The sequence below is a fragment of the Seriola dumerili genome, unplaced genomic scaffold (assembly GCF_002260705.1).
Source record: "Seriola dumerili isolate Sdu_G_001 unplaced genomic scaffold, Sdu_1.0 BDQW01000432.1, whole genome shotgun sequence".
Taxonomy (NCBI): domain Eukaryota; kingdom Metazoa; phylum Chordata; class Actinopteri; order Carangiformes; family Carangidae; genus Seriola; species Seriola dumerili.
Genome location: NW_019174687.1, coordinates 2528242 through 2555200, shown reverse-complemented (window position 1 = coordinate 2555200; position 26959 = coordinate 2528242). Strand labels below are relative to the sequence as shown.

Here is a 26959-nt window from a genome sequence, read left to right as displayed (position 1 = left end):
TAAGGTTGCACTTGGACTCACAACCACCTGGTTACAGATGGAAATGGGGTCCAATTGACTTACAAGAAGGTGGATGACTATTATTTAATTTAATATCACAGTCAAAATCTTTTAAGAAATAATATTTAGAATATTCAAACCTGAATAATTTATTATGGTAGATAACGAATAATGTGTATATGTATATATGTTATTTCTATGACACAAAAGGAAACAGATTTAGCTTTAAAATACCAGTGTTCTACAATATAAACCAACTATGTTTTTTTTCAAACGCTTTTTTATTCAAAACATTTTCCATTTCATCTTATTAAAACAATTAAACATTGAAAATGGAGGAAACAAACATAACTTCTGAAATACGATACCTAGTGTGTATGAACAATACATACAAATAAAATAGTTACAATAAAAGGAAATAAATGCTTACACACACACAAACATATAAATAAGGGTGTTGAAACAAAAATTGTAAATACATATGTATATACTGTATATGTGTGTGTGTGTGTATGTGTGTGTGTGTGTGTGTGTGTGTGTGTGTATATATACGTATATACGTATATATATATATATATATATATGTATGTATACATATATGTATGTGTGTATATACCAAACCAAACCAAACTATAAACTATATACATAGAGGTACCATGAAAGAAAAGGGAAATTTTAAGGCTTTATAAGTTTGTACTGTTTTTATTGCTTTATTGTTCTTTAGTCCATGTAATGAATCAATATTGTATCTAATTATTATTTTAAACTGTTTTATGTGTTGTTTCTTTTTAGCGCATTTGCATTGGTGGATGTAGTACTTTCCATATAAAATAAAGAGATTCAGAATATTTTTTTTTTTTTTTTTACAATCCATCCATCTTAAAACATATATCTCTTTATTGTTTATTCTAAATGAATAGTTGTCCCAGTCAGCATCTTAAAAAAATATTCTATATCTAACCAAAACCATTTAATAGATAGGCATTCATAAAATAAATGACAAACACTCTCAGATTTGTAGTGGCAAAATACACATTTTCTGTCAACGTCTCTGAATCTTGAAAGTACCTGGTTTACAGGATCAATCAAGTGTATCATTCTAAATTAAACTTCTATAATTTTGTTTATAACACAATATTTCTTATTATAATTCCAAATCTTGTATTCCATTTTATATTTTAAAATCTAGAGTTCCAAAACAGTTATGGAGGAGTTGTGAACCCCTGGCCAAGTCTCCTAGTATGACTGATTATTACATGTTTAGTCTGTGAAGCATTTACCATCTGACATAATGTTACATTTTGAATTCATATCGGACATCATGCCAATTCCTTGCATTAATCTCAAAAGACCAGAAGGTATTACGTCAAACCTAGCTATGTGGAACTGATGAGCGGTAAATGAAAATGACGTCATAAATAAAATTATAAAAACGTTGAGCGTATGGATGACGTCACCGCCACTGCGTCCATGTTCTGCTGGAGCCTGCGGAGAGAACACTAAAGCGGACATCATTCGTTATCCGTTGTTTTGTGTCGGACATCACTGCTGTAACACTGCGCGACTGACGTGAGACGGTGTTCCGGAGGCCGTAGCCTGCGGCTCGGTGTCGGTGTTGACGGAGGACCGTGAGGAGCAGACCCGGGATTTCACCGCTGCTCCCGGACAGAAGAGGTAGAAGCAACAGCACCAGCACCCACCGACACGTCCACTGTCACCTGGTCACAGACCGCTGTGTCCACAGATACCCAGCTGTCTGACTGACAGGTCACACCTGCGCACTGTGGCACAGGAATTTTAATAACTGTTTCAACGTGTGCGTGGTCATTACCAGCCGCGAGTGTGTGTGTGTGTGTGTGTGTGTGTGTGTTTCATCATGGTAAAATGTGCCCCTGGAGACACCTAGCCTACTGCTACTACAGAAGCCATGCTGAGTGCTTTGGCATGTGTGTGTGTGTGTGTGTGTGTGTGTGTGTGTGTGTGTGTGTGTGTGTGTGTGTGTGTGTGTGTGTGTGTGTGTGTGTGTGTGTGTGTGTGTGTGTGTGTAAGGTACAGTCAGTCTTTACAGGTGTGTAGTTGAGATCAAAGATGGGTCCAGCACTACATATTTAGTGGACATTAATGCAGTGGTTCCCAACCTGTGGTCAGTTGCAAAACTGAAATGTATGTAAATGTATGTAAATGTAATGTGTGTGTGTTCGTAGATATACACACACACACACACACACACACACACACACTCACACACTTGGTTTAAGTGGCCACAACAAAAGGGAGACAAACAATGGTTAAGATTATTAAAGAATATTTTTTATTAAACTGGAAATCAGTCACATCAGTAGTGTGTGGTGTGCATGAGTGAGGTATGTGAGTGCACGTGTTGTAAAGGGCAGAGCTTAACATACTGTAAGGCTTAAACTAAGACATAACCAAACCCAAAACAAGATGTGCCTGTGGAGAGCAGCAGAGAGAGATTACTGGGCAGCCAGGACCTATATACTCTGGAACACAGGTGTTCCAGATGAACCAATCAAGCTGCAAACAAATAGGTCAGCAAAAGGATCCCACGACCCCAAAGAAGACCCCAGGGGTCGTCACAATACACATGTACATTTATACATATAACACTGCTCCTTAGCAACACTCCTTAGTAACTCGTTAGCTGTATGAAAAGACACGGTGTGATTTCTGCCCTTGATTGAAATATTCTCTTGATTCTCTTGATGTTAATCAATGCGTTATCCTGACATTTTCAGTTTACAGCTCTAGAAGTTTCCATCTGCAGACTGGCTTGGCACATCTGATCTCTGATGAACAAACTCATTATAATGAGAAAACAACAAGATAACAGGATAATTATCTCGTTATCTCTGGATAACAAAAAATCCTTTTCTCTTGATGATATTTTGTTGTCTGGGGAGTATGGCCTCTCTCAGCTCCTGTAGTGATAAGACAATGATAGGAACTGTTTTGTTGTCGCCACCCGGACCACATCGCACACATGTTTGCGTGCTCTGAGAACAGATTTGTAATCGCTGTGGCTTCTCTTTTTGAGTCTAGTCAAGTGAACATGCTGAAGCCAGCTGAAGTTTTATTTGCTAGTTAGTCTTCCTCCTCACCTTTGTTTATACCTGCTGTCTCTTCACATTGTTGCCTTTCTGCTCCTTTTGTTTTCTCATTCTCTCTTTACTCTGGCTTCTCTTTACTCAGCCCCTGATTGGTGGGGAGTTTGACTAAATGTTCATTGCTCATTCAAGGACTCTGTTGAGGTTCATGGGTGCTCTGACATTAGATGACAGCAAGCAAGTCACCTTCCAATGGCGACTCACTGTAGCCTTCAATCTGCCCTGGAGGCATGTATACTGTAGATCTTTATACTGTATATACTGTTGTATTATTGTTGATGTATTGTTGTCTTGGAAACGCAACAATAGCTCTTGTCAAGCGAGGATCACCACCACCTGCTCCAGCCACATTCGGCGGCAGAGAAAACTTACAAATAGTCTCTTTAAACATGTGAAGATGTCACCTTGGATTCTAGGGAATTGAGAAGAAGAAGAAGAAGACGAAAGAAGAATAATCAGAAGAAAATCCATTCATTGAAAAAATATTAACCACCACTTTGATCCAGACTGAAATGTCCCCTCAGGATGATCCTTTAACTTCTCCTCTGGCGCCATCGTCAGGTCAAAATCTTTTGGGTTTCTGACCTAATAAATGCAGAACTTAGTGTTCAGCACCAGTTAGCAATGTTAGCATACTAACATGCTTAACTAAGGTTGTGATCATGATGAACATGATACCTACTGAACATCAGCTTGTTAGGGTTGTTGTTGTGAGCATGTTAGCTTGACCCTGGTTTCCGTCCACACACTTAGTGTAGATGCATGGTTGCATGTATTTGCTTTTTTTTATCCCAAGTAATTACATGTGAATGCCAAGCAGTCACTGACAGTGTGTGCGTGTGTGTGTGCGTGTGTGTGTGTGTGTGTGCGCAGAATGCCGTCTCTGTCGGAGCAGCTGCAGGAGGTGCGGAGTCGGGCTGAAGTGTGTCTGTACTCTGGGGGCCGGGTGGTGGAGGTGCGGGCCGGGGTCATGGCTATGGCCAATCTGTCTTTACCGCCCTGCTCCAAATACCGGCACATCGCTGCAGAGACCATGGTCATAGAGAACAGCGTCGGCAGCAACAGGAAGGAGGTGAGAGGGAACAAGTGCACATACAGTACTCCCACCTGGAAATACTTGCATAACGTCCATTCAGACAAGCAGGTTAACCCAGGTTGGCTGTAGGTTACTTTTAGATAAAATTGCCCCAGTAGAAATAAAATAAAATACAAATGGGGTTTAGGGTGCAGGGGGTTGGTGCTACCCATACTGAGTAACAAATAATTTTTTATTAGTATATGCACGGCTGTCTGCTGAGCTCACACCCCTCCAGCTGCTGCAGAGACCGCAACATGTGGTACGTAGGTGACCAGGTGAGGGTGCTCCTCTCGCTGGCCAGCCACCTGCGTCTGTGGGGTGTCACCAGTGGCTGGCTGCAAGATTGTGATCTTGATAGATAGACAGATACATAGGGTTTAGGTTCTCTCCAAGCTTGCACTTGAGCTTTTAGCGGGTTAATTATCATGTCGGTAAACTATATGACATCCCCAGCCAGCAGCTTCCAGAGACAGGGGAATTATGTTATCAGGAGGTTGGCTGCATCACTTTAACCCACAGGTCTTCAACGGGTGGCTCGCAAGCTACCACTAGCTCTGCCCGTTGTTGAAGTAGTTTGTTCACATGTTGGAAGATGAAGTGTGGTGAATGATCTACTGTAACTTCCTGTGTGTTATGTACCATTGATGAACTGACAAATATCACTGATCACTGACTGAAGAGCTTCTTCTTCTCTGGTTTCTGATCAGATTTATGGAGGTTTATTTACAGTGGTGTTTTCATGTCTGTGTGTTCAGCTCTGACTGAATCATGACTCTGATATTTGTCTGATGCTAGTTTCACATGTTTTTGGATGTTGATATTTGATGACTTGTGAAACGATCCTATTCATCTGATTCGGTGTGGAGACCAGAGACCGTTGTACACCGCATGTTTCTGCCTCAGACTGGAACTGAACTACATTCACTGATCTCTCTGCTTCTTCAGACTCTTGCGTCTCTCCAGCGTTTGTCTACAGCTCTGAACATCCTGGAGAAGTACGGCTGTAACCTGACCAACCCCAACAGGCCAAAGTACTGGAGGACTGTGAAACACAACAACCCGGTGTTCAGGGCCACTGTCGATGCTATTCAGGTAACAAACACACAGTTAAAGAGAAGAGTCCAGCTTTACTGAAGAGATCAACAGATCTGAAATAATACAGATGAGCAATGGCTTGTTCAGTCAGTCTAGAGAAAAGACTCTATAGTCTAGCTCTATATCATAGATGTTCATCATTCTGAGTGATTCTTCTGTTTCAGTTATGTGGTAGAACTTGTTTCCAAACAGTCCGGTGACTTTGATTTCTGATAATCCTGATCTTGTCCTGAATGTCCCAAAACTCTTATAATGTCAGGGAACGATTTCCTGTGCTGACAAACAGCTTTTTTATGGCTCTGCGCCACAGACAGTCAGAGCTGGAGGCATGTTGTTTGCAGGTTGTCTGTCTGTCCGTCCGTATGTGCAGCCGTCCCATTCTTGTGGACACGATATCTCAGTAAAATGTTGATGGAATTTCTTCAAATTTGGCACAAATGTCCAAGTACGACCCCATTCAGAAGCCCTGAGTATGAAGAAAACATTCTATTTTGTCAGGATCAATTTTCCAATTTTTTTTTCCTGATCAGTAAAGCCCCCAACTCCCCAGTAGTCGCCGGGGCCGGAAGCATTATATTTTTTGGGTTGTCCATCCCATCCTCATGTACATGATATCTCAGTAACACTGATTAGACTTTGGTCGTCAAAGGTCAAAGGTCAGTGTGACCTCACAAAACACTTTTCAGCCATAACACAAGACTTCACAGCAATTATGACAAACTTTCACACAGATGGATCATATTTTCTCTGACTCTGGATAAACAGGGATGTGACCTGAAACTAGTCTGAGTGGAGGAGGCAGACAAACACCAGGAGGTGATTCTAGTTTTATTCATTGAGTTATTTGTTTGTTTATTTGATAGGAACAATACATGTTAATGAACATCAGTACAAAATACACAATATAAACAAATACTAATTTACATCTTTCATCCCAAGGCAGGTAACACAAAACAAAAAAACATGTCCTAATACACTACTATAAATATAAAATACACAGACAAATACATTTTGCTACATACTGAGTTAAAATGATCCCAGATCTGGTTTGACTTAAGCCAGTGTTTGAGATGTGTCTTGAAGGTGGGATATGTATTACACTCCCTTATTGCAAGTGGTCAGCCATTCCAAGATTTACTCCCCGTTACAGATAGCAGTTTGTCTAAATGTGGTGCACCCATGAGCCACCTCACAGCCCCCTCTAGTGGTTACCCTAGTGCCAACGCCACTGTCAGACCTCTGTTTAATTAATTAATTCATGTAAAGGTGATGGAGCAAGCCAATGCAAAACCTTATGAATAAAACAAACATATCTAAAAGTTTTAAAGTTCTCAAAACTCAACAGATTATATTTTTCCAGTATATTACAATGATGAAATGAAGGTGTTTTTTTTATCTAAAACTTTGATGGCTTTCTTGAAAAGTAATTCTATTGATTTAAGTGTCGTTCCTCTTGTAAATGACCTAATAAAGAACCTGGGAAGGTCTGATTTCATTTCATTTCAACTCTTCGGGAAAGTAAACAAAAGATAAAACCCTTCAGATCACATCATGCCATGTTTGTTCTGTCCTTCCCCCAGGGGGGGCGGGCAGTGCTCTGTCTCTATGGTTACTCCAATCAGCAGCCAGATGGGCTCAGCTTCCCTGACGATGTCACAGATCCTGATGTGGGCCGAGTTGCTGCAGTAACACTGGAAGTGATGAGTCTGAGGATGGAACTGGAAATGCTTATCAAGGTGTTTGTGTGTGTGTGAGAACTGTTTGTGGTGAGTGTGTATTTATTGTGTGGCTCTGCTCTGCTACATATATACACATATATGTAGTTCATAACCTTTTGTTTGGTTTGATCCAAGGAGGCGCACCCCCACCCTGAGTTCTATGAGAGAGTCATTCCTACACTGAGACACAAGGTAGAGTCCATCACCCCCCAATCACATCTGTAACCCCCTAGGTTACATGTTTGCTTAAAAAGACTATATTATGTTGTTAATCAGTAACTGTTGTAAAATAAAAAAATGTCCAACTTCTGACAGTAAACTCCTGTTATTTGAATATTGAATAAATCTGAGACCACTCTAATTATAATGTACTGTATATATTATCATCGTCATCATCATCATCATCATTTATTTTTTTACACAAATCAGAATAAAATACAGGTAAAAACATACAAACATGTACAACAAACAAAAAAATAATGCTAACAATAATAGCTAAATCCTAAAACCCTAGAAAGAAAAACCAAATGGTCCAAAAACATCCATCCCATCAGTCCAAACATCAACTCAATAGGCAGGATACACAATCAGCAGTAAATGGTGAATAAAAATAATAGCTCAGTAGAGTACCCAGTTGTGAAGACCTCAGACTTTACAAGTTTAAACATTTTTTAGTGGCAACTGCTGATTTAATTTTTTTTTAAAAACAGCCAATTTTTAAGCAACCTTTTTCTGGTCTTGTACGTATGTGAGGAAGGGTCAAGTGGAATAAGGTCACTGAATCTGTAATATAAAGTAAATGCAAAATTGTACATAATACTAGCATTGTGAAAGATATTACATTGAGTAAGCTTCAACCATTTATTTTATTACAAACATGTTCAACATTATTTTGATTTCTATTGGAACGAAAAACAATGAAGTTTGGCTTGCTTATATTTAATGATAGCTTATTGCATTTGAACCATGTATCCACCTTAACCAGTTCCTCATTCAGGTTATTTGTAGTGCACATAAATCATTGTGTGATAAGAATACATTTGTGTCATCTGCAAATAAAACTTCATGTAGAGCGCTGGGGGAGGTCACAAAGTCATTTATATAGAGAATAGAGAGGAGTGGCCCTAAAATGGATCCCTGAGGGACGCCATCTTTGATCATATTAAATTGAGATTTATGACAGTTTATGCATACATGTATAATTAATATTATATAATAATTAAAGTTTGAAATCAGTCTTATTATAATGTGTTGATAATTCATAATATGTGATTAACTTTCACTTGAATGAGAAAGTTGTCTCAGACCTTTGGACCCCACTCTCCCCTTTATCATCCTCCCTATTTTATCCTGGCACTGTGGGCTGGTGGTGGGAGCTGTGTCTGATGAAGCCATCATGTCTGGTGAACTGTTAGTATCACATCTCACTGAATGAGCTGTCTCTCATTCTGAAGTTTATGATGACCTGCAGTGCTCTTCTCTCCTCTCAGGACGTGGGTCTCAATACTGACGCTGTGGTCTACCACTCAGAGGGTCAGAGCAAGTCTCTAGCCTTCCCCCTCCACCATCACTCCTCCAGGGAGAGCAGCCATGGCCACTCCCTGTCGTCCAACCACCAGAGCCTCAGGTCCATCCAGGTTTTTTCCACCTCCTCAAACAAACACCCAGGTGACAAGAGAAACCGCTGTTGACCAGGGGTGGAAAGAGTACCGGAAAATTTTACTCTAGTACAACTGAATTTACTGTGTAAAAATGTTCTCAGATACAAGTACAAAGTATGTCAGTTAAAATGTCTCTGAGTAAATATTACTACATTACATTTTTAAGAGGGGTAAATACAGAAGAGAATTAGGGCCATATGTGAAAAAAAATGAATATATTTTTTAGAATTCTGAGTTTAAAGTCAGAATTCATATAATAATAAAACTACTGAATGCATATACGAGTCGTATACGAGTCGTATATGCATTGGTACTTCATTGCTATTTGCCGTTTCCAGGTCAGAACTGCGCCGAAAGCAACCAGTAAATTCCAGCCAGGCTCTTTGCAGCAGTTTTTTTACTCCACCCTTTACTCCCCATAAAAGAATAGGATTATACTTACTCACACAAACTGTCTTCTGAAAACGTGTTTTCAGTTAGTGATAAACTTAGACACTATAGTTGTGTCCCAGTTCAGTGGCCTCATCTTTCGAAGGACGCGGTCCATGGAGGTGTGGTCCTTCGTAGCCGTCGTAGACCGTGGCGGTGATGAGACGGTGTGGTGTACGGAGGATTTTTGTTTGAGGTTTTAAGGCCCTTGGTTTTAGCAGTTGTACCATTAGCTGTTAATCTTAGCTGAAATTCAATACATACATTTAACAGTGTAATACTCAGGCTCTCTGTCTGCATTGTTTGCTGCTGAATTATTTTCATCACCAGCACGCAATGAATCTTGGGATAGGTTGGGCCATGAAGGATCCTCATTGCCCAGGAAAGGAAGGAAGCATTTGAAGGAGCCTTAGAAATGGGACAGTCTAGTCACTTCACTGTCACGCAATCAGTCTTCAAATGCAGCCTCTGAAGGATGAGACCCTGAACTGTATTGGGACACTGAAGTGATCCATTGTATCTCCACACCGTATGTTAAATTTTACAAATTCTATTAGTCCCATATCTGGTACAATGCAACATAGAGTTGATTTAACAGTGACCTGCTGCAGGTCATAGTATACCATGATGAGACAGTGCTTGGTGCAGTGTGTCGTTACCTGTGTTTCAGAGAACTGCACCATCTGTGGAATATTCAGAATCTCCGCCCACTGCCTCACCTGCCTCCAGGGCCTCTGCTCAGAGTGTGACAGACTGTACCACTCCTACCCTGAGAGGACCAACCACCGTCGAACAACCGTCAACTCATCATCGTCGTCGTCATCATCATCGTCCAAAAACCGGAGCTGTCACAGGTCAGGATCAACGGTTCTGGCAATATGAACTGGGAATACTCTGATTCCACTGGTCCACAGCCTGTATGTGAGAGTCAGTATCAGGTCACAGTTCACTGCAGGATTCACTGAGCAGTTTGACCGTTTTAATGTAGCTGCTTTACATTTTCATGCGAGGAACAGCTTGGTTAACACACTCGCTCTTCCTTTTTTCAGCTCTTCCACCTGGAGTTGCCTTCACTGCACCAAAGTCAACTCTGTCCAGGATGTGCTGTGTGAGGAGTGTGAGCGCCCCCACCTGGAGTCCATCAGCTGTAAAGCAGATGACTCTCAGCCTGCCACCATCACGGGTCTGTGTTGTCTCCTGCTCCACCTTTATTCTGGCTTCATCCTCCTTTACAAGCAAAATGAGATAAAAGCAAATGCAACTTATATTAAAAGCAACGTGGCTTCTAATTTAAGTTGTGTAATAATTAAGTTGTGTAATAAGTAATATTTGATGATACTATTTCATGTGATGTAGTTTTATTTTAGGCCCAAGTACAGTCCCATTCAGATGCCCTGAGAATCAAGAAAACATTCTGTTTTGTCAGGTTCAATTTTTTTCCCATCTCTAAAGCACTTACAGGCAAGCAGGATTTTTTTCCCTCCTCACCAGCAGCCACAGGGGCCGGAGGCATTATATTTTTTGGGTTGTCTGGACATCTGTCCAGCCCATCCTCATCTATGCGATATCTTAGTAACACTTTGAGAGAATTTATCTAAATTTGGCACCAATGTTCACTTGGTCTCATGGACGAACTGATTATAATTTTGTGGTCAAAGGTCAAGGTCTCTGTGACCTCACAAAACGCATTTTTGCCCATAGCTCATGAATTCATTCACTAATCATGACACAATTTAACACAAACGTCTATAAAGACAAAATGAAGTGATGACAGTTTATATCCAAATGGTCAAAGGTCAACTTCACTGTGACATCATAATGTTTTGCAAAAACACTCCTGGTCATTATACAACACTGTAACTCAGGAATATTCGGTAATTCTAATATATTTTTTTGTTGTAATACTCATTTCAGCCACAAGAGGCTGAATTGTACCAAAGTTTATTTATATAGCAAATTTCACAAACGAAGGAAATTCAAATTTATGCTTTACATAAACATTTCATGGATGAACTTTATAAAAATGATCCTGGGAAAATGTTTCCTTCTGTTCTTAAGTCATAAACACAGGAGAAGAAACAGTTTAGATCAGCAGAGGTTTTTTTTCTCTCTTGACTCTCAGGGCTTCCGTAGCTCAACCATCAGTATGTACTGTATGTGAGAATGAGCCTTTAGACCCCATTGGTCCAGACCAAGTTCCAGACCCGCAGGAAGCTGTGAGTTTCATTAATGTCAAATTAACTTGAAGGAAGAAAATGCAGTGTGTATTTCAGAGAATATGTATTTCCCATCAAGTAGACTTGATGGGAAATCAGATTGTTTTTCTGCTCTGTTTTAACAGTATTTATTTATTTGTGTGTGTGTGTGTGTGTGTGTGTGTGTGTGTTGATGTCTCCCTCTCAGAGTGGCAGTGTAAGAGCTGTACCATGGTGAATGCAGCCAGCAGTGTTCTGTGTGAGGTGTGTGAAAGACCTCGTTTAGCCACACGACCTCCAGTGACCCCATCACACCCACCCATCACCCCCCCCAGGCCACCAGCTCCAGTACTGGGCATGCCCGGTGACCCTGACAGCCAGGTAAGTTAACGGTGTGTGTATGTGAGTGTGTGTGGGTATGTTGGAATTTGTCCTGGGTGGAAACACACTCGTACAGTAGGTGTACAGGGCGTAGAGTTTGGGGCTGAGGTCTGTCTGGAAGGGAATCCAAAATTCAGATGGGTGTTGTCAGCTTCACAACCGGCTTCGCTGGTCAGATGGTGTTGAAGGCAGAGCCGTGATCCAGACGGAGCAAGTGTTCCAGTGTAGAGAGAAGGACCAGGGCCACAAACTGTAGGAGATCCAACAAGTCTCAAAGTGCTTTAAAATAAGGACAGAATAAAACAGCAGAACGTACACGCACATACACACATACATGTAAATACACACAGACATACATGCAAATACAGTGTGTTGATTTAAGAAAAAGCTTGACTGAAAAGTAAAGTCTTTAGTTTGGATTTAAGAGAAGGCAGTGTTGGATTGAGCTGGATCAGCAGGCAGACCGCTCCAGTCTTCAGGTGGATACTGAACCCATCTCACCTGCCTCTGAAGGTGCTGCAGCTGCTGCAGCTGCTGCAGCTGCTGCCAGACAAAACTGGAGCTGAAAACACAGTTCTTCAGAGTTCAGTGAAGCTTCCGAGGGGAGAGCCCACATTTCATGTAGCTCGACACTTGTAAGTCACTGTAGACAAAAATCTTTAAGAGTAAAGGGATTTTTTTTTTTTTTTCCATGATAATTTTTCTAAGTTTTAGTTTTTTTCATCTGTGAAGACAAGAAAACAAAAAACAAGCCCTGAGAGGCAAGTGATTTTTTTCTTGGAAGAACAAAAAAAAAAAAAAGTTGTAACCTCAGCCTCTGATGGAAAATCCTACATATAATCCATTCATCCATCACAGTTTATTACTCGCATCGTCTTTATACTATCTCCCCTGACCTAAAGTGTTTCCAGCAGAAAGCCTTTGCTGATTAAAATACATATCCATTATGTATTTATTTATTTTTCACATGCTGTATTTCTCTCCAGGAAATGATTATTAAGTTATGGGGCAAAATAATGTGTTTCCTCTCAGGCTGTGTATTCCCACCCCTTCCCATGAATTAGAGCTTTGAATTATCTAAACTCTCCCTCCCTCTCCCCCTCCCTCTCTCTCACAGTGGGTGTGTCAGTTCTGCACCTATCTGAACTACTCTCCTGCGACAGTGTGTGAGATGTGCGACCTGGCTCGTCCAGAGCCAGCACCGCTGCCCGCGAAGCTCCGCCCTCCCTCTCCCGTCAGACGGGTCCCCGCCCTGCCAATCAAACCCAAAGAGCCCGCCCCCGAAGACCTGGACACTTGGAGGCAGAGGCTGATGAAGGAGGAGGGGCTGAAGCTGATACAACTGATTAGAGTAAGTCACCTCCATCGGCTTCCATCATCCTGAGGTGTAGACTACATGTGGTTGTCTCTGTTCATGTCGGTGTGCTGTGTGTCTGCATCAGGATGGGGAGAAGAAAGGCGTGAGTCCAGAGGAGGTGTACACGAGCATGAGGGTGGCTGGGGACAGCAGCATCCTGCCCTGCAAGTGGTTAAAGACGGAGCTTCCTCTGCTGTTAGACCAGGTCAGGATGCTGGTGGCGACATCCTCCCCGACCACAGCAGAGCACACAGTCAGTTTGCTTCTCTCAGTTTAGACCTGACACATCACACCTCTGTGTTCTTCTGACTGTCAGTGACTGACTGTCCTCTGACACAGAACAGGTCATGTGAAGCTCCTGCTGAGGATTCTGGGAAAGAGGCGTACCCTCCAGAGACAGAGAGCGTGGTCCAGCTGTCCAGAGCAGAGGCCAAGCAAGCCTGGCTGACAGCAGGGGGCGACACTGAGAGAGCTGCCAAACAGGCCCTGAGAGACCGACTCGCCAAGGTGACGCGACATGTCACCGTGAAAAAATAAACCCCCACCAGTCTTCTTTTTGTCCTGATTTGTCTCCACCCTCGTCTCTCAGGTGAAGGAGCTGTGTGCGCTGGGCTTCAGTGATGAGGCTCGCTGCCATGAGGTGTTGAGACAGAGCGGTGGTGAGGTGAGAGGGGCCCTGGCCCTGCTGCAGCGACCCCTACTGGAGCCCTTCCACAACCGCATTTGGAGTGACAAGCCCGAGCCTCCTGTAGACATCCATCACCCTGACAAACAGGTGGGAGTCCAGTCTGGTTCTAGAAACCCATGAACTCTCCCCAGTAGCTCGTCCTGCGCCCTCATGTCATGGTAATGAACAGATGTCTCCATGTCAATGTTTGAAGATGGAAAAGAAAAACAGAAATCTGTTTTGGTCCTAAACAAGTGAGACGCTAAACTGAAAAAAACCATGAAGAAAACACCGTGTTTTTTTCTTCTTTCACATTTCTTATTGGCCAAAGAAACAACTCCAGATTAGTGCTAATGTAGAGTCCAGTGCAGTATTTCATAATGCCACAAGGTGTCTCTGTATAACGGTTTGTATGAAAGTAAACAGGAAGTAATACACTGCAGAGAAGAGAAAAAAGTTAGTTATGCAACATGTGTTCATCCCAATCATCAACCTTTGGGGCTGAAAACTGAAGCCAACACTGAAGTGGTTAAACCTGCAGTTCCTCTAATGGCCACTAGAGTCTGGCTCCAACAGTGAGTCAGTCCCCATAGACTCCCATGTTAAAATGTCCAACTTTACAGCAGAAATAAACATGTTTACAGCCTGGTACAAAAACAGTTTTGGTCTCTAGAGCTAATTTCCTCCTTCATGAGAACTGTTTATATAACTCACTTGTGTACATTTTATTAAGACTCCACAAACATGCACTGAAGTCTCAGCTTCACACACGCCACTCCTCTTTGACCATTTTTGAATTAGCTGGGAGTTAGGGGCGGAGTCAGACACTGCCAAGATGGCGATAGTGGAACCGCCCCCAATCAGCCATAACCTGAACATAAAAGAAGACACTCATAGAGCATTAGTTAGGCTTTTTACAGCTGGTAGGATAAGTCAAGTCTGTCTTCTTCCATATAATTCCTTTCCTCTCTTCCAGCGGATATGTCGGAGGCTACTGGCGGTGTACGATCTTCCCAGCTGGGGTCGCTGTGAGCTGGCGCTGTCGCTGCTTCTGGAGCACAGCGCCCCCTACTCACTGGAGGACGTAGTGCAGGCTGTACGAGAGTCCCACGACAGGGAGTTTATCAAGAGAGTGCTGGCTAAAGAGTGTCCCATCTGCCTCTCTGTCTTCCCCCACAGCAAGGTACTGAGACACTGAACGTTTCCATCAGTTCTCCAGCACTGGAGCACATCTCCACATCTCCAGTCACTTTCTATTTTCCCGCCCTCTCTCCTCTCTCAGATGCAGTCCCTGACATCATGCCAGTGTTCGGTCTGCTGTGGTTGTTTCCAGCAGCACTTCACCATCGCTGTAAGGGACAAACACATCAGGGACATGGTGTGTCCAGTCTGCTGGGAGCCCAACATCAACGACCCTGAACATCTCAACAGCTACTTCTCCACCCTGGACATCCAGGTAAGAAGCAGAGGGAGGGAATGAGGAGGGTTTTTACTTACCAGTCTTGGCAAGATCTTACAAGACAAGAGGTTATAATACGTCCTCTGAGCAGCTACTTCTTAAGGACAGACTGGAGGCTACAGTGACTCAGTATCGGAAAGTGACTACTAGACGGTCCGGTGCTAGCTGGTTAGCATGCTAACTTCAGTAGAAGAAAAGAATGATAGAAATAGAAGCATAACAAAAGTGTTTGTTTCCACCTCTGGAGACAGCTCTTGATGAGTAAAGGAATGAAGTTTGATGCTGAACTCACAACATTTCTTCTTCTTCAGTAAAAAGCTGCTAATGCTAACGTTAGCTATGTAGCAATAGCAAAACTACAATAGTAAAAATAGCACCTTTATAGGCAGAGGTATCACAAACCCATCGTGGTTCTGTGTTTTGATACTGCTGATACTGATACTAATATACAGTTAATAGCTGTAAGACCCCCCTTTTACCCTTTATATTATGTGTTGCCTTAGCAACATACTGTATTACTCAAGGCTTTGTTGTCTCTTCTCCTCATGGGTTTCATTTGCGCTTCCAGTCAGATCTGCTGTGGTACGGGGGGTTAAAGAGACTTTCAGAGGGATTAAAAGAAGCTGAGATTCTGATTTCCAGGGTGTGTTACTGTTTTACCTGCTTCAGCTGCGAGAGTGTCTGGAGCCAGAGGTCTATGAGCTGTTCCATAAGAAGCTGACAGAGCAGGCTCTCATCAAGGACCCCAAGTTCCTTTGGTGCTGTCACGTGAGTACATGGGTGTACGATGGGTCGCCCTCTGCTTTGTCAACAAAAATTATGGAGAACAAAGTGTAAAGTAAAGTATGATTTTTAAAGACTACTGCTTCAGGAACATTAAGTTCTCACTGGTCAGGACTGGTCACACTGGTCAGGACTGGACTCACTGGTCAGGACTGGTCTCACTGGTCAGGACTGGACTCACTGGTCAGGACTGGTCTCACTGGTTAGGACTGGTCTCACTGGTCAGTCACAATACATGATCAACTGACCACAAATAGAATCTAACTCATGCCGTTATAACAGCAATGCACCAAGGTGCAGCTCACCTGGCTTCTAAAAGGAATGGGAGATGCTCTGTGATTGGTTTATTGGATGTTACACCCGAAATACTCCCATGAATAATTAAAAGATTAAGTACAACCCTTTAGAACCATGCGCCTGGAGCAGAGACGGTTTTTCCCCCTGTTAAAATATCAAGTGTGACATGGACATGCCCTAAACGCACTTGTGCCACCTATTTCAGACCATAGGCTTTGGTTCCTTAGACTTTACACTGAGCAGAACCATGTCTGTAACGTCACTCCTCTGCCCTATTTTAACTTAATATCCTCCAAAAGTAAGTGGTTCTCCCAGTATCTGCTGTCCGCAGCTGCTCTCTACTGTATGAAGATCTTCTGCTTCAGTTCATTAAATCCCTGCAGCTGTCTGAAGGCAGCAGGACACGTATGTTGATAAACCTGCAGCCTCAGAGTGTAGTGCCATCACACAGCCAGCTACTGTCTTTACATTCATTAAATCATGAGATAGAGGAGAATTAAGAGTGAATAATGTATGACACAATCATATAAACTACAGACTAGTTATTCATTTGTAGATTGGTCATAATTGTACCAATTAGGACAACACGGTGGTGCAGCAGTTAGCGATGTCACCTCATGCCAAGAAGGTTCTGGGTTTGAACCCCGGTTTCTAAAGAATGTTCTGAGCCACTGTTGTCATACTCAGCTGTTTCAGAGCTATGAGACCAGTGATCTGATTGGCTGAGAGGACATTTATTAATCGTCACACCCTCTTATCTGTGGCTCTTTTGCACTGGTGCAGCTCCATGAACCAGAACAGCAGGTCTGCTTGGTGATGGCCACACAGTCCATGCACTTCAGGCCTACTGTTTTCTGCTTTTAATTGTGCTTGCACAATTAAAATAGTGCCCCGAGTAGATTCTGTACATGTCCGTCTCACTCAATGCCATTTCCTTTATGTACAGTTAGTTTAGCAAAGCTGACTTTAAACCAGCACAACTCACATAAATGGCAATTTTTCTAGGCCTGAAATGTTTTTGTATTCAAGAATGTAGCTAAATGACACTCAAAGCCAGTGTATTCATAATATATTATATTTCTTTCTCCTCTCCTCAGTGTTCCTATGGGTTTATCTATGATGGAGACCAGCTGAAGGTTACCTGTTTTCAGTGTCGCAACAGTTTCTGTGCTCAGTGTAAAAAGCCTGTAAGTATTCTGTGACTCTGTGGTGTCTTGATGTTTCTCTATGTTTGGTCTCTCATTAAAGGTAAATCTGTATCTAATAAATCTAATGATTAGTTTATATATAAATGCTTCTGCCGCTTAATGATAAATGTTCTTAACTGCTGAAAAGACTATTTGAAATTTCAGTAACATACCTGTTACCTATGTGTAGCCAACACCGGTCTGACTCCATCGTGTCTGACACAAGCCGCTGTGCCCATCAGTCTGAACCAAAGTCAGAGTCTGACGTTACTCTTTGTCTTTTTATCCTTCCGACCTTTCAAATTAAAGACACTATGGTCATGGACAGAGCTCTACATTACACTGTAAACACATACAAACTTCAAATTTAACTGAAGTAGCACTAATGAGTTTATTAGTATGCTTCTTAAACATAGTGAGCCGATTTAACTTAACTGAAAACACACACTTGGCTCCTTTTAGTTCCTTTTTAAAGCTTTGATTTCATGACGGGGAGGGACAGATAGTCACCAGCAGAACAGAAATGTGTGTGTGTGTTTGTGTGTTGTGCTCTGCAGTGGGAGTCCCAGCATGCAGGTCTGTCCTGTGAACAGTACCAGTCATGGAAGAGAGAGAATGATCCAGAGTATCAGAAGCAGGGTCTGGCTGGATACCTCAGAGACAACGGCATCAGTGAGAATACACACACACACACACACACACACACACACACTAATCCGGTTTTATTTTCTATCAGCAGTAGCTGAAGGTAATGTGTGGATCTACTCGAGCACTGATAATGGATATGTGACTGTAAAACAACACAGCATGTAACCAGCTGAGTGGTAGACAACAGGATTTCCTCCAGCCCACACTCTTATCTAATTAAGGCTGCACACCACCACCACTGTTCTTCTCCACAACAAACCTTACTAAAGTGTTATTTTCCACTCTGAAATGAGGCTGAGTAAAGAATCCGAGAGCATCTTCAAACAGCAGAGTGTCTCACCGGGAGAGAGACTCACGCTGTGGCACAAGAAGTAAAGGACATGGACTTTATCTCTGTAGGAATTCCTGATGCTGAAATGAGGGAAATATTACTCTACATATCCCATCCAGTGAAATAATAGTCCTTCATGCTGGCCAAACAACAAGAGGTCAAATATATGTCAAATATGGTTGTTATTAATTTATTATCATTTTTATTTTATGGAAGCAAGTCTCTTTAATTATCCTAATTATGGTTTGTGTGCTTCAGATCTTTTCAGGTTAAGTGACCGAGATTCAAGCAAAAGAAAGTTTGAACACACATTTATAACTAACACTCTAAACACTAAACACTACAGCTAACACAAAACACAGACACAACAGGAAAAGGGTGGATAACAATACAAAGCTGTGGTCCAATGTGTTTGCGATGAAGTGACTGAGAGAGGCAGAGAGTCAGATCAACAGAGAAATGCAGATTAAAGTTAAACCATTTTGGAAGTTGATAGAGGGTTTTGTGATACAACTGCGTGCACCCTTGGGAGTCTTCTTCTTATACTGCAGAGTTGGGTCCAAAGTTCTGATGTCCAGAAAGCTGGAATATAAAGCTGTAAGGTGAATGAGCGAGTCAGAGGTCAGGGGGCGGTTTGCGGAAACCAACTTAAGTTAATATTTTCCTTAAGGTCTGAGTTAAGGTTTCCTTAAAAAGAAAACAGTTGCACAAAACACCTTTTAAGTCTTCTCTTTAAGGTTTCCTTAAAATATTCACTTGTAGGAATTAAATTTCAGGAATCACTTCAGGTCAGTTAAACTTAAAGACCTTAGCGACCAAACTAAAGGTAGCTCTGACTCTGTCTTAACTGCAACATGACTGAGTTTATGGTGATAAATGAAGGCATCCCAAGAAGAGTGTTCCCACAACCAGCAGTCACCCTGAACGATGAGGAACTGATTATACATCCCAGATTTAACCTGCAGTTTATGATTGGTCTGACTCTCTAGAGTTGGATCCTTCTACTTTCCACAGCTCAGTGGTTGCTCTACAGTTTTATGTCACATGATCTTTCTGGTCAGGTACAGTTGAGGTGTGTCATGCCCACAGATCAGTGGTATGGGGGGTCAGAGTTTAAACTCTCTTATATCTGCTGAACACCGTGGTGAAATACACTCCTTTATTGTTACCAGCTTCCCAAAAGTGATAACAGGTAGCCTATCACAAGAGCTAATGGCAGCAAATCAACGGGTTCCATGGAAACAGTAGAATTTTCCCACTGTATATGTCTTTATTTTTTACCTTAACTAAGGAAACCTTTTAAGAGATTCTGTGCAACCCCCTTAAGTAACTGCCTCAGTTCAGGAGAAATTAAGCTTAAGTGTCATACTTAAGTAGAAAACTTAAGGGTGGGGTTGTGGCATCAAATGGATCAGTGTCCTGGTTGCAGGAGATAAGGAAGTCATCATCCTGCTGCTCTGTGTTCCAGAAAGAGCGTCTGCTGTGTCCTTGGCCAGCACTCAAGGGTTCTGAACAGATACTGCTGGTCCTGTTGGATTGTCTGCTCTGGGCTCTGCTATAGATTTCTACTACTACTGCTTTACTATTACTGTTACCACTGTTACTATTAATACAAAGCATGTGCTGTTCTTAGAAATCCTTCGAGATCTCTATAGCCCTTCTTGACAAATAAAAGTTCATGTTTTTATAACATATCAGCGACCTCAGTGGTCACAGATGGTACACCAGGTGAGTCAGGGAAGGTGGTGTTCAGGTGAAATGTGAAGGTCAGTTCTCCCACCCTCTGATTCTCTCCTGGCTCGTGCTCAGTGACTCCCAGTCTTTCCAGTCAGGCAGCTTACCCTCAGTGTGACCTTCTCACAGCAGCGAGATCACAGAGATGAAACATTCATTCAGTGAATAAATTATCAGCTTGTACATTAGATGAAAACAGTTTTCCTTAAAGTGCTGATGCTGTCTCCCTCCTCTCTCTGTCTCCCCTCCTCCTGTCTGTCTCGCACCCTTCCTGTCCTCCTCTCCTTCCTCGCTCCAGCCTGTCCTAACTGCCGCTTCCAGTACGCGCTGTCTAAAGGAGGCTGCATGCATTTCTGCTGCTCACAGTGTCGTTACCAGTTCTGCAGTGGCTGCAACAACCCTTTCCACACTGTAAGTCTGACAAATACTGTCGTCCTCACCCAGGTAACTATATAAATCCAGCCCATACTGGGGCCACATGTTTGTTTTCTTCTGGCCCAGTATACGCCCGGTTCCACGGCCCAAATCTGGCCCATGTGATTGACATGATTGTCAGATGCTACTTCCATATCTGGATCAACACGCAGAAAATCTTCTAGCTGTCAGTCAATACTGCAGGATAACAGCTGGAATCTGCCCAGATGTGGAAGTATATGAGCCAGACTTGGGCCAAGCACCCAGGTATATGTTGGGCATGAAGTTTCATTTTCTATCTGGGCACCATGGTGTAGTTATCAAAATCGTCATGGAAACAGTGTTGTATTTTATTTGATGAAATGCTGGTCCACATATCACTCTTTATTACTACTCAGGATACATTGTTTGCCAGCAAAGAAGTTGAATGATCTTCATCCAGTCTGGTGATTGAGGGAGTTAAACTCCCGCTCAGAATACATACAGGATTATAATGAGGACAAAAAAAATGTGTTTTAAGGTCACTATAGAGGTGATTTACATGTGACAGATATGAACAAGTGACAGGAGTCTTTTCTTCTCCTGACCTCACATCAGACCTGTGCCGTGGATGAGTGCAGTGTGTCTGGACTACATGCCCATCATCCCAGAGACTGCCTCTTCTATCTGAGAGACTGGGAACCTTCCAGACTGCAGGCTTTACTCCAGGTACTCACACAGACCTCTCTGTGAATCCTCTGTGAACACTGTGAATAACGTTTATAAGGTGGATTTGTTTTGCTTTGCAACATGATTCTGTTCAATTTAAGTCATTATAATGACGGTCTCCCAGTGGGAAAACTATGGCGGCCAACACTGGACAAAGTACAACAAAATTTCAGAAATCACAATAAGATAACATTTCACAAAGTGTGTATGGAAAAAAAGGAACAGGACTTCCAGAATCAAAGGTACCCAAAGTAGTTCCTCCCACTGCGTACCTGTATAAGTGGGACTTAACTTTAACTCTGAATTTAATTTTGTTCTGTCCAGTGACAAACCAGAAGTGGTGCCGTTTTGTGAACTGTTTTTGTGGTTTGCTCCTCAGACTGATGTGAGTAACCAGTGTCCTTCTTTTCTCTGTGACTCAGAATAATGAAGTGGCCTTCAACACTGAACCTCCTCCTGGAACACAGACAGGTGGGTCAGGACACGACGCACACTTTGTATTTTACTTTTTTATTTAACCTGGGACATAAATCTGAACAGTACACACAGGTGTCTTGTGAAAATGGTTAGTGCGGTTGTTACTGTTTATGTCACGACCATTGACAATCCTGAATTCTGGGTGAAGTTTTAGTAACAGGACAGTTTAATCACACATGTATGGCGTAGCTCTTTGTTTCAAGACAGCAGTAGCTGAGCCTCAGCTGAAGAGCTTGGAGCTTGGGTTATTTGTGTAACCATCAACAGCCTGAAATATAGGATAAATACTCCGTGCAGATGTAATTTTAAAGGAGCTATTTGTAAGTTTTGCTATCGCTACATAGCTAACGTTAACATAGCATTACCAGCCGTTTTCTTATCAGTCTAGACACGTTGTGAGTTCAGTATCAATCTTCATTCCTTTACTCACCGACAGCTTTCTCCAGAGGTGGAAGAAAACTTCAATGTTAACTCTTGTCCCTATCATTCCTTTTCTACTACTGGAGTTAGCATGCTAACCAGCTAGCTGTCTCATCACTTTCTGATACTGAGTCACTGTAGCCTCCAATCTGCCCTGAAGATGTAGCTGCTCAGAGGACATATAACCTCTTGTATTAAGAAGACACCTATGGCCGAAGCTCTTGTCAAGCAACAATCACCACAAGAAACCATGTTCAGCAGCATAGAAAACTTACAAACAGCCATTTTAAATGTGTATCATATTCGCGTGTTACCTTTGATTCTCTCAGGTCTGTGTGGAGTGATAGAGCAGAAGGATGAGGGAGGGCAACAGCCGGACTCAGCCTGTGGAGCTCAGACCCAACATGGACACGCTGGACTCTGCGAGTGAGATGCTTTATTCAGTGTCACTGCCTCCTGTCTGTAACCAAGGCAACATTTTATAAGTGCTACAGTATGTGTCTTAGACCCTGAGTCACTAGGATTAACCAAGGTGCACTTGTTCTTCACCTGTGTGTGACCATTTTGGAGGTCATGCTTCCTTCAGTCACACTGTGGTTCCACCTAGTGTCTAAACCTAGTGTCAAAAATAATAAAAAATAACAAATAAGTTCAAACAGGCTGAATTGAAAATAGGTAAAGCTGATGTTATTATTTATTATAATCTGCAGAATATATTATAATATGTTTTGCATACATGTAGTTATAAAATGGATGATAATAATGGGCATTTCAGATGTATTCACTCTGATTTCACTGACTGCTCTGTGTGCTGGTGTTGTCCAGGTGTCCCCATGTCTCCATGTCTCAGCAGTGAAAAGTAATGACCATAAATTTACCAGTTAGCTGCTCTTTAATAAATTCCACATAAAACTAGAATTACCACCCTTTACAGTTTACATCCAGACTCATTTAACATATAGTGAAGTGTAGTGATGAATAACGTCTCTGGCCTTGGCTGTCACTGGTAACGAGGCATAAAAACTGGGGATGGAATTATCTGTACTATAATGACTGATGTGATAAATTCAGAACAGTGTACATTTCTTCAGCACTAACTCCAGCATCTCACCACTCTGCTGCTTTCACTTTCTCTTTTTTAACACTAACACTGTTCATCAGTCGCTTCTACCTTGTTGCTTTTCAGTCACTGTTAAGCTGCTGTCAAAGACTCACTGACCGTGACACCAAACAAAATACAAGGTACTGGAAGATGTTCAGTCAGTGAGTGAAACAGTACAGGGAGTCAGAGAGACAAAGAAGGAGCTGTGGGAATGTTCCTTACGATGAATATATCAAGACAACAGGTAAACATGAAGGGGTCTTCATGTTCATATGATCAAATAAACTTAAAAGCAGATAAAATTAGAAATACACTTTTTTTTCTTCTTTTTTTTTTAAACAACTCTGACTCAAATAAAAGCCTGGTTCTCTCCACAGTCAAATCAAATAAAAGTGTCCAACAATGCGAAAGACCCAAGTTGTAAAAAGAACACATCTCACCTTTCATCTGTTACACCATCAGTTCATAGTTTTCTCATCAATACAAGCAGAAGCTGCCGTGATAATGTGGTAGTACCCAGTGTCCGAACATGCTAACGCAGTGGTGTTTTTGTATCTAATGTGCTAAAATGCTAACGTGGTAGTGTTCTGGATTCCAGTGTGCGAACATGCTAACGTGTTGGTGCCCTAGTATCCAGTGTGCAAACATGCTCACTGGTGGCATTCTGGTATCCAGTGTGCGAACATACTAACGTGGTGGTGCTCTAGTATCCATTGTGCTAACATGCTAACATGGTGATGTTCTGGTATCCAGTGCATGAACATGCTAACGTGATGTTATAGTAGGCTATCCAGTGTATGAACATGCTAACATGGTGGTGCTCTAGTATCCAGTGTGCGAACATGCTAACGTGGTGGTGCTCTAGTATCCAGTGTGTGAACATGCTAACATGGTGGTGTTCTGGTATCCAGGAAGCATTACCGGGAGTACCTGGTCAGCCTGATCAACAGCCACTCAATCGACCCTGCCCCCCTCTACAGCTCCAACGAGCTGCTGTTGGCCTGCAGGAGGTACAAGGTGGACGACAACCGCAGGGACGGAGAGGACGGCTTCACCTACTACAGCAGACTGCTCGAGGTGAGTGTGTGGTTCTGTTTGTGTGTCTGTGCATCCATGTGTCTGATTGATGAACATAACTTAATACATTATGGATTGCAGTGTAGGTCTGTGGGTTGGGTGGACTATTACTTTGATGGTCCCCTAATGTTTCCTCTAGCACCACCATGAGGTTAACATTTGCTGTTTTGAGTGAAATGTCTCAGCAGCTCTTGGTTAATGGATTAGTTCTAATTCCTACATCGTCTTTTACTTCTCTGACCGGATGAAATAACACTATTTCAGAAACCTTTCTGTATAGTCTATATATCATACTGTATGAACTAATATTTTCCGTACATTATATTTGATCTATAATATTTTATTTTGATAGGGTGTGACTAACATCCCTCTGTGGTCTCTCTGCAGAAACTGATGGACGAGGTCCCCCTCGGTGACAAAGTGCCACGCAAGAAATAATGAACACCTCAATTCCTCTTTCTTGTTTCCTGCAGCTGTGATCCTGTCGACCTTTCAAATTAAAACTCAGACACAAGAGACACAGTTTTCTTTATGTTTTAGTTCTGTAAATGTTTGCTTATGTTCCAACAACAGCTTTTTACACTGGACAGTGTTCGGGTGTGTCATGATCTACATGCTGCTTTAAATTAGCATTAGAGCAGAACATGATGACATCAAATACTGTTGGTTTCAGCTGAGAGGTTTAATTATCTACATGCAAACAGCTCTACACCATCATTTCTTAACTACATTTCAGAGAGTGGAAATTTTAAGCTGAACTCAAACCAGAGTCCACAGGTGACTGTGTAAGAAACACTCCCTCTATCCCTGATGTCATTATCATGAAAACGAGATTCTACTGACATTCTACTGACAATTACATTGTAAACTTCACTGTTGTCCCTGGCAGGATCTTGTAGACTAATGGACAGTGATCTGATTGGTCTGGTTGTTGGCATCGGATCCTTTTAACTGAACCTAATCTCTAGCAGATTAGCCATGCAGCATAGGTTACCATGGTGATCTACCCCAGTTAAAAGTGAACAGGCTTCTTGATACAGGAATACAGATCTAATTCCATGATACTGGCTCCAGGTGTTGAATCACATCATCATCTGTGTTTACTGCACATTTGTTGTGTTTTATTTATTGTGTGTAAAATAAAATTATATAAATATAATTGTGCATGTTTATACTTGACATGTGAGTGTTGCATTCGGATCAGTTTACAGATTAACATTATGTTACTGGCGTTACATTGGGTGCTGTGAAAGTGGGATTAATATGCGGCAGCATGCCCTACGCGATGAACGTGAACTCATGTTGAATAGGTTTGTAACTTGCTGATGATGTCAGACCTACAAGTGCTTTTAATACCAGTTTTGTTATGATATACTGTATCGAATGATAGAACCGACAGATACAACTCACGGGTTCAGTCTCAGTCAGAGTGCATGCTGGGTTCTCTACTATGTCAAAATAAATGTAAACAATTGACTGGTGTTCCTCATAACGTGTTTGACTTCTCCATTTTCACAATGTGGTTGTGTCATGGAGTATACGCAATCGTCACACTGTCACCGGTAGACATTTGTGTACCAGGTGTACGTACATTCACCATTGTCAACAGTCTCTTGGTCTCAATGGTGCGGCGGCGATAGAAGGGTACACTGCTCCTCCTTCTTCCCCTGGTAATGCTCAAATTGGCACTGTCTGTTAGCATTTGCTAGATTCATAGTCTCTGCCCTGCTGCTCTTTCCCCTGTCTCCCCTCTTCTTCTTTTCTTTGTTCTGTGCACAAGCACGGATATCCCTGTTGCTGATTGGCTGGAATATTGCCGTGTGGCTTGGTCCAAGCCACTTTGTTTATTTCCCATTTACAGAGCCAGGGCTGTGTAGGAACACCAGATTTTTTCTAAGCACACACACAGAATGGACAGCTAGCGGGACATGAGGAGAAGAATTTGTGTACTAGGTTTAAGTTTCCTACTCTCCATTAATACTGATGACCTTCCACTTGAAACTGGGAGCAGTGTCAGTTACTGTCGCTGCTAAGACTTTGTCTTGCTAATTCTAGGTTAGAGTCTGCACTTCTGGTGGACAGTTTGCAATCAGGAAGTAGCTCCAGGTAGGCAATTAGCAATCAGGGAGAGTAGCTTTACACAAAGCTTGCTTCTGGAAGTGTCAGCTTTGTCTCAGTCTCAGGCTCCGTTCACCGAACAAAGGCTAAGACAAGCAGAAAAGATTCTCTCAAATGGCCAACTCTTCTTCTGACTGAGTGACTGCCTGCTTCCTCTCCCGGTGCTGTGCTCTGCCTATGTGCAGACGCTGGGTCTTCCTCGGGGTTCTGACCCTAGCCACCTCATTTTTCTGACTCTCTCCACTCACACACGAGTGATGGCAGGGGGGGCTTTCGCATTGCCACTCGGCTTCACTAAAAGCATTCATCTCAGGCAGTGCTTCCATTCTCTCCCTCCCCTTTCTTGCTTCAACTGAGACATGGATCACACTAGAACTGCCGCCCTGCCACCCCCTTCTGCTCAGTCAGATGTGTACTCAATCGCTCACATTCCCACATCTGGAGGGCAGGGTGGTGGTACTGGCGTTAGACACACTCCTCTCACATCGTCCAGACTTT

The 26959-nt window shown here is 42.3% G+C and overlaps 2 protein-coding genes across 2 annotated transcripts in view; both read left to right on the top strand.

The window, feature by feature from the left end:
- The window catches only part of LOC111233836 (potassium voltage-gated channel subfamily B member 2-like), a 37209-nt gene extending 35531 nt beyond the window's left edge, over window positions 1-1678 (top strand). Inside the window, exon 4 of the mRNA XM_022761741.1 lies at window positions 1596-1678. Coding sequence (XP_022617462.1) covers window positions 1596-1678 — 83 coding nt within the window. The remainder of the gene's footprint in view (window positions 1-1595) is intronic.
- LOC111233929 (E3 ubiquitin-protein ligase RNF31-like) lies at window positions 1554-24853 on the top strand. Its single transcript, XM_022761852.1, has 24 exons — window positions 1554-1674; window positions 3999-4197; window positions 5149-5295; window positions 6879-7034; window positions 7152-7208; window positions 8507-8684; window positions 9777-9960; window positions 10156-10289; window positions 11510-11682; window positions 12800-13033; window positions 13125-13292; window positions 13379-13546; window positions 13629-13814; window positions 14683-14889; window positions 14989-15162; window positions 15835-15933; window positions 17343-17432; window positions 17990-18104; window positions 20444-20556; window positions 21157-21267; window positions 21690-21738; window positions 22494-22590; window positions 24178-24343; window positions 24731-24853. Exons 2-24 carry the CDS (start codon window positions 4000-4002, stop codon window positions 24779-24781), a joined length of 3255 nt encoding a protein of 1084 aa, XP_022617573.1. The 5' UTR covers window positions 1554-1674; window position 3999; the 3' UTR covers window positions 24782-24853.
- Window positions 24854-26959: the final 2106 nt, after the last annotated feature.

What these genes read in the sequence shown, in the direction of transcription:
- LOC111233929 (XM_022761852.1), top strand. Translation starts at nt 4,000, where the DNA reads ATGCCGTCTCTGTCGGAGCAGCTGCAGGAGGTGCGGAGTCGGGCTGAA. An exon ending in CCACTGTCGATGCTATTCAG is followed by an intron (nt 5,296 to 6,878) that starts GTAACAAACACA and finishes TCCTTCCCCCAG; the next exon opens with GGGGGGCGGGCAGTGCTCTG. An exon ending in TCAGCCTGCCACCATCACGG is followed by an intron (nt 10,290 to 11,509) that starts GTCTGTGTTGTC and finishes TCTCCCTCTCAG; the next exon opens with AGTGGCAGTGTAAGAGCTGT.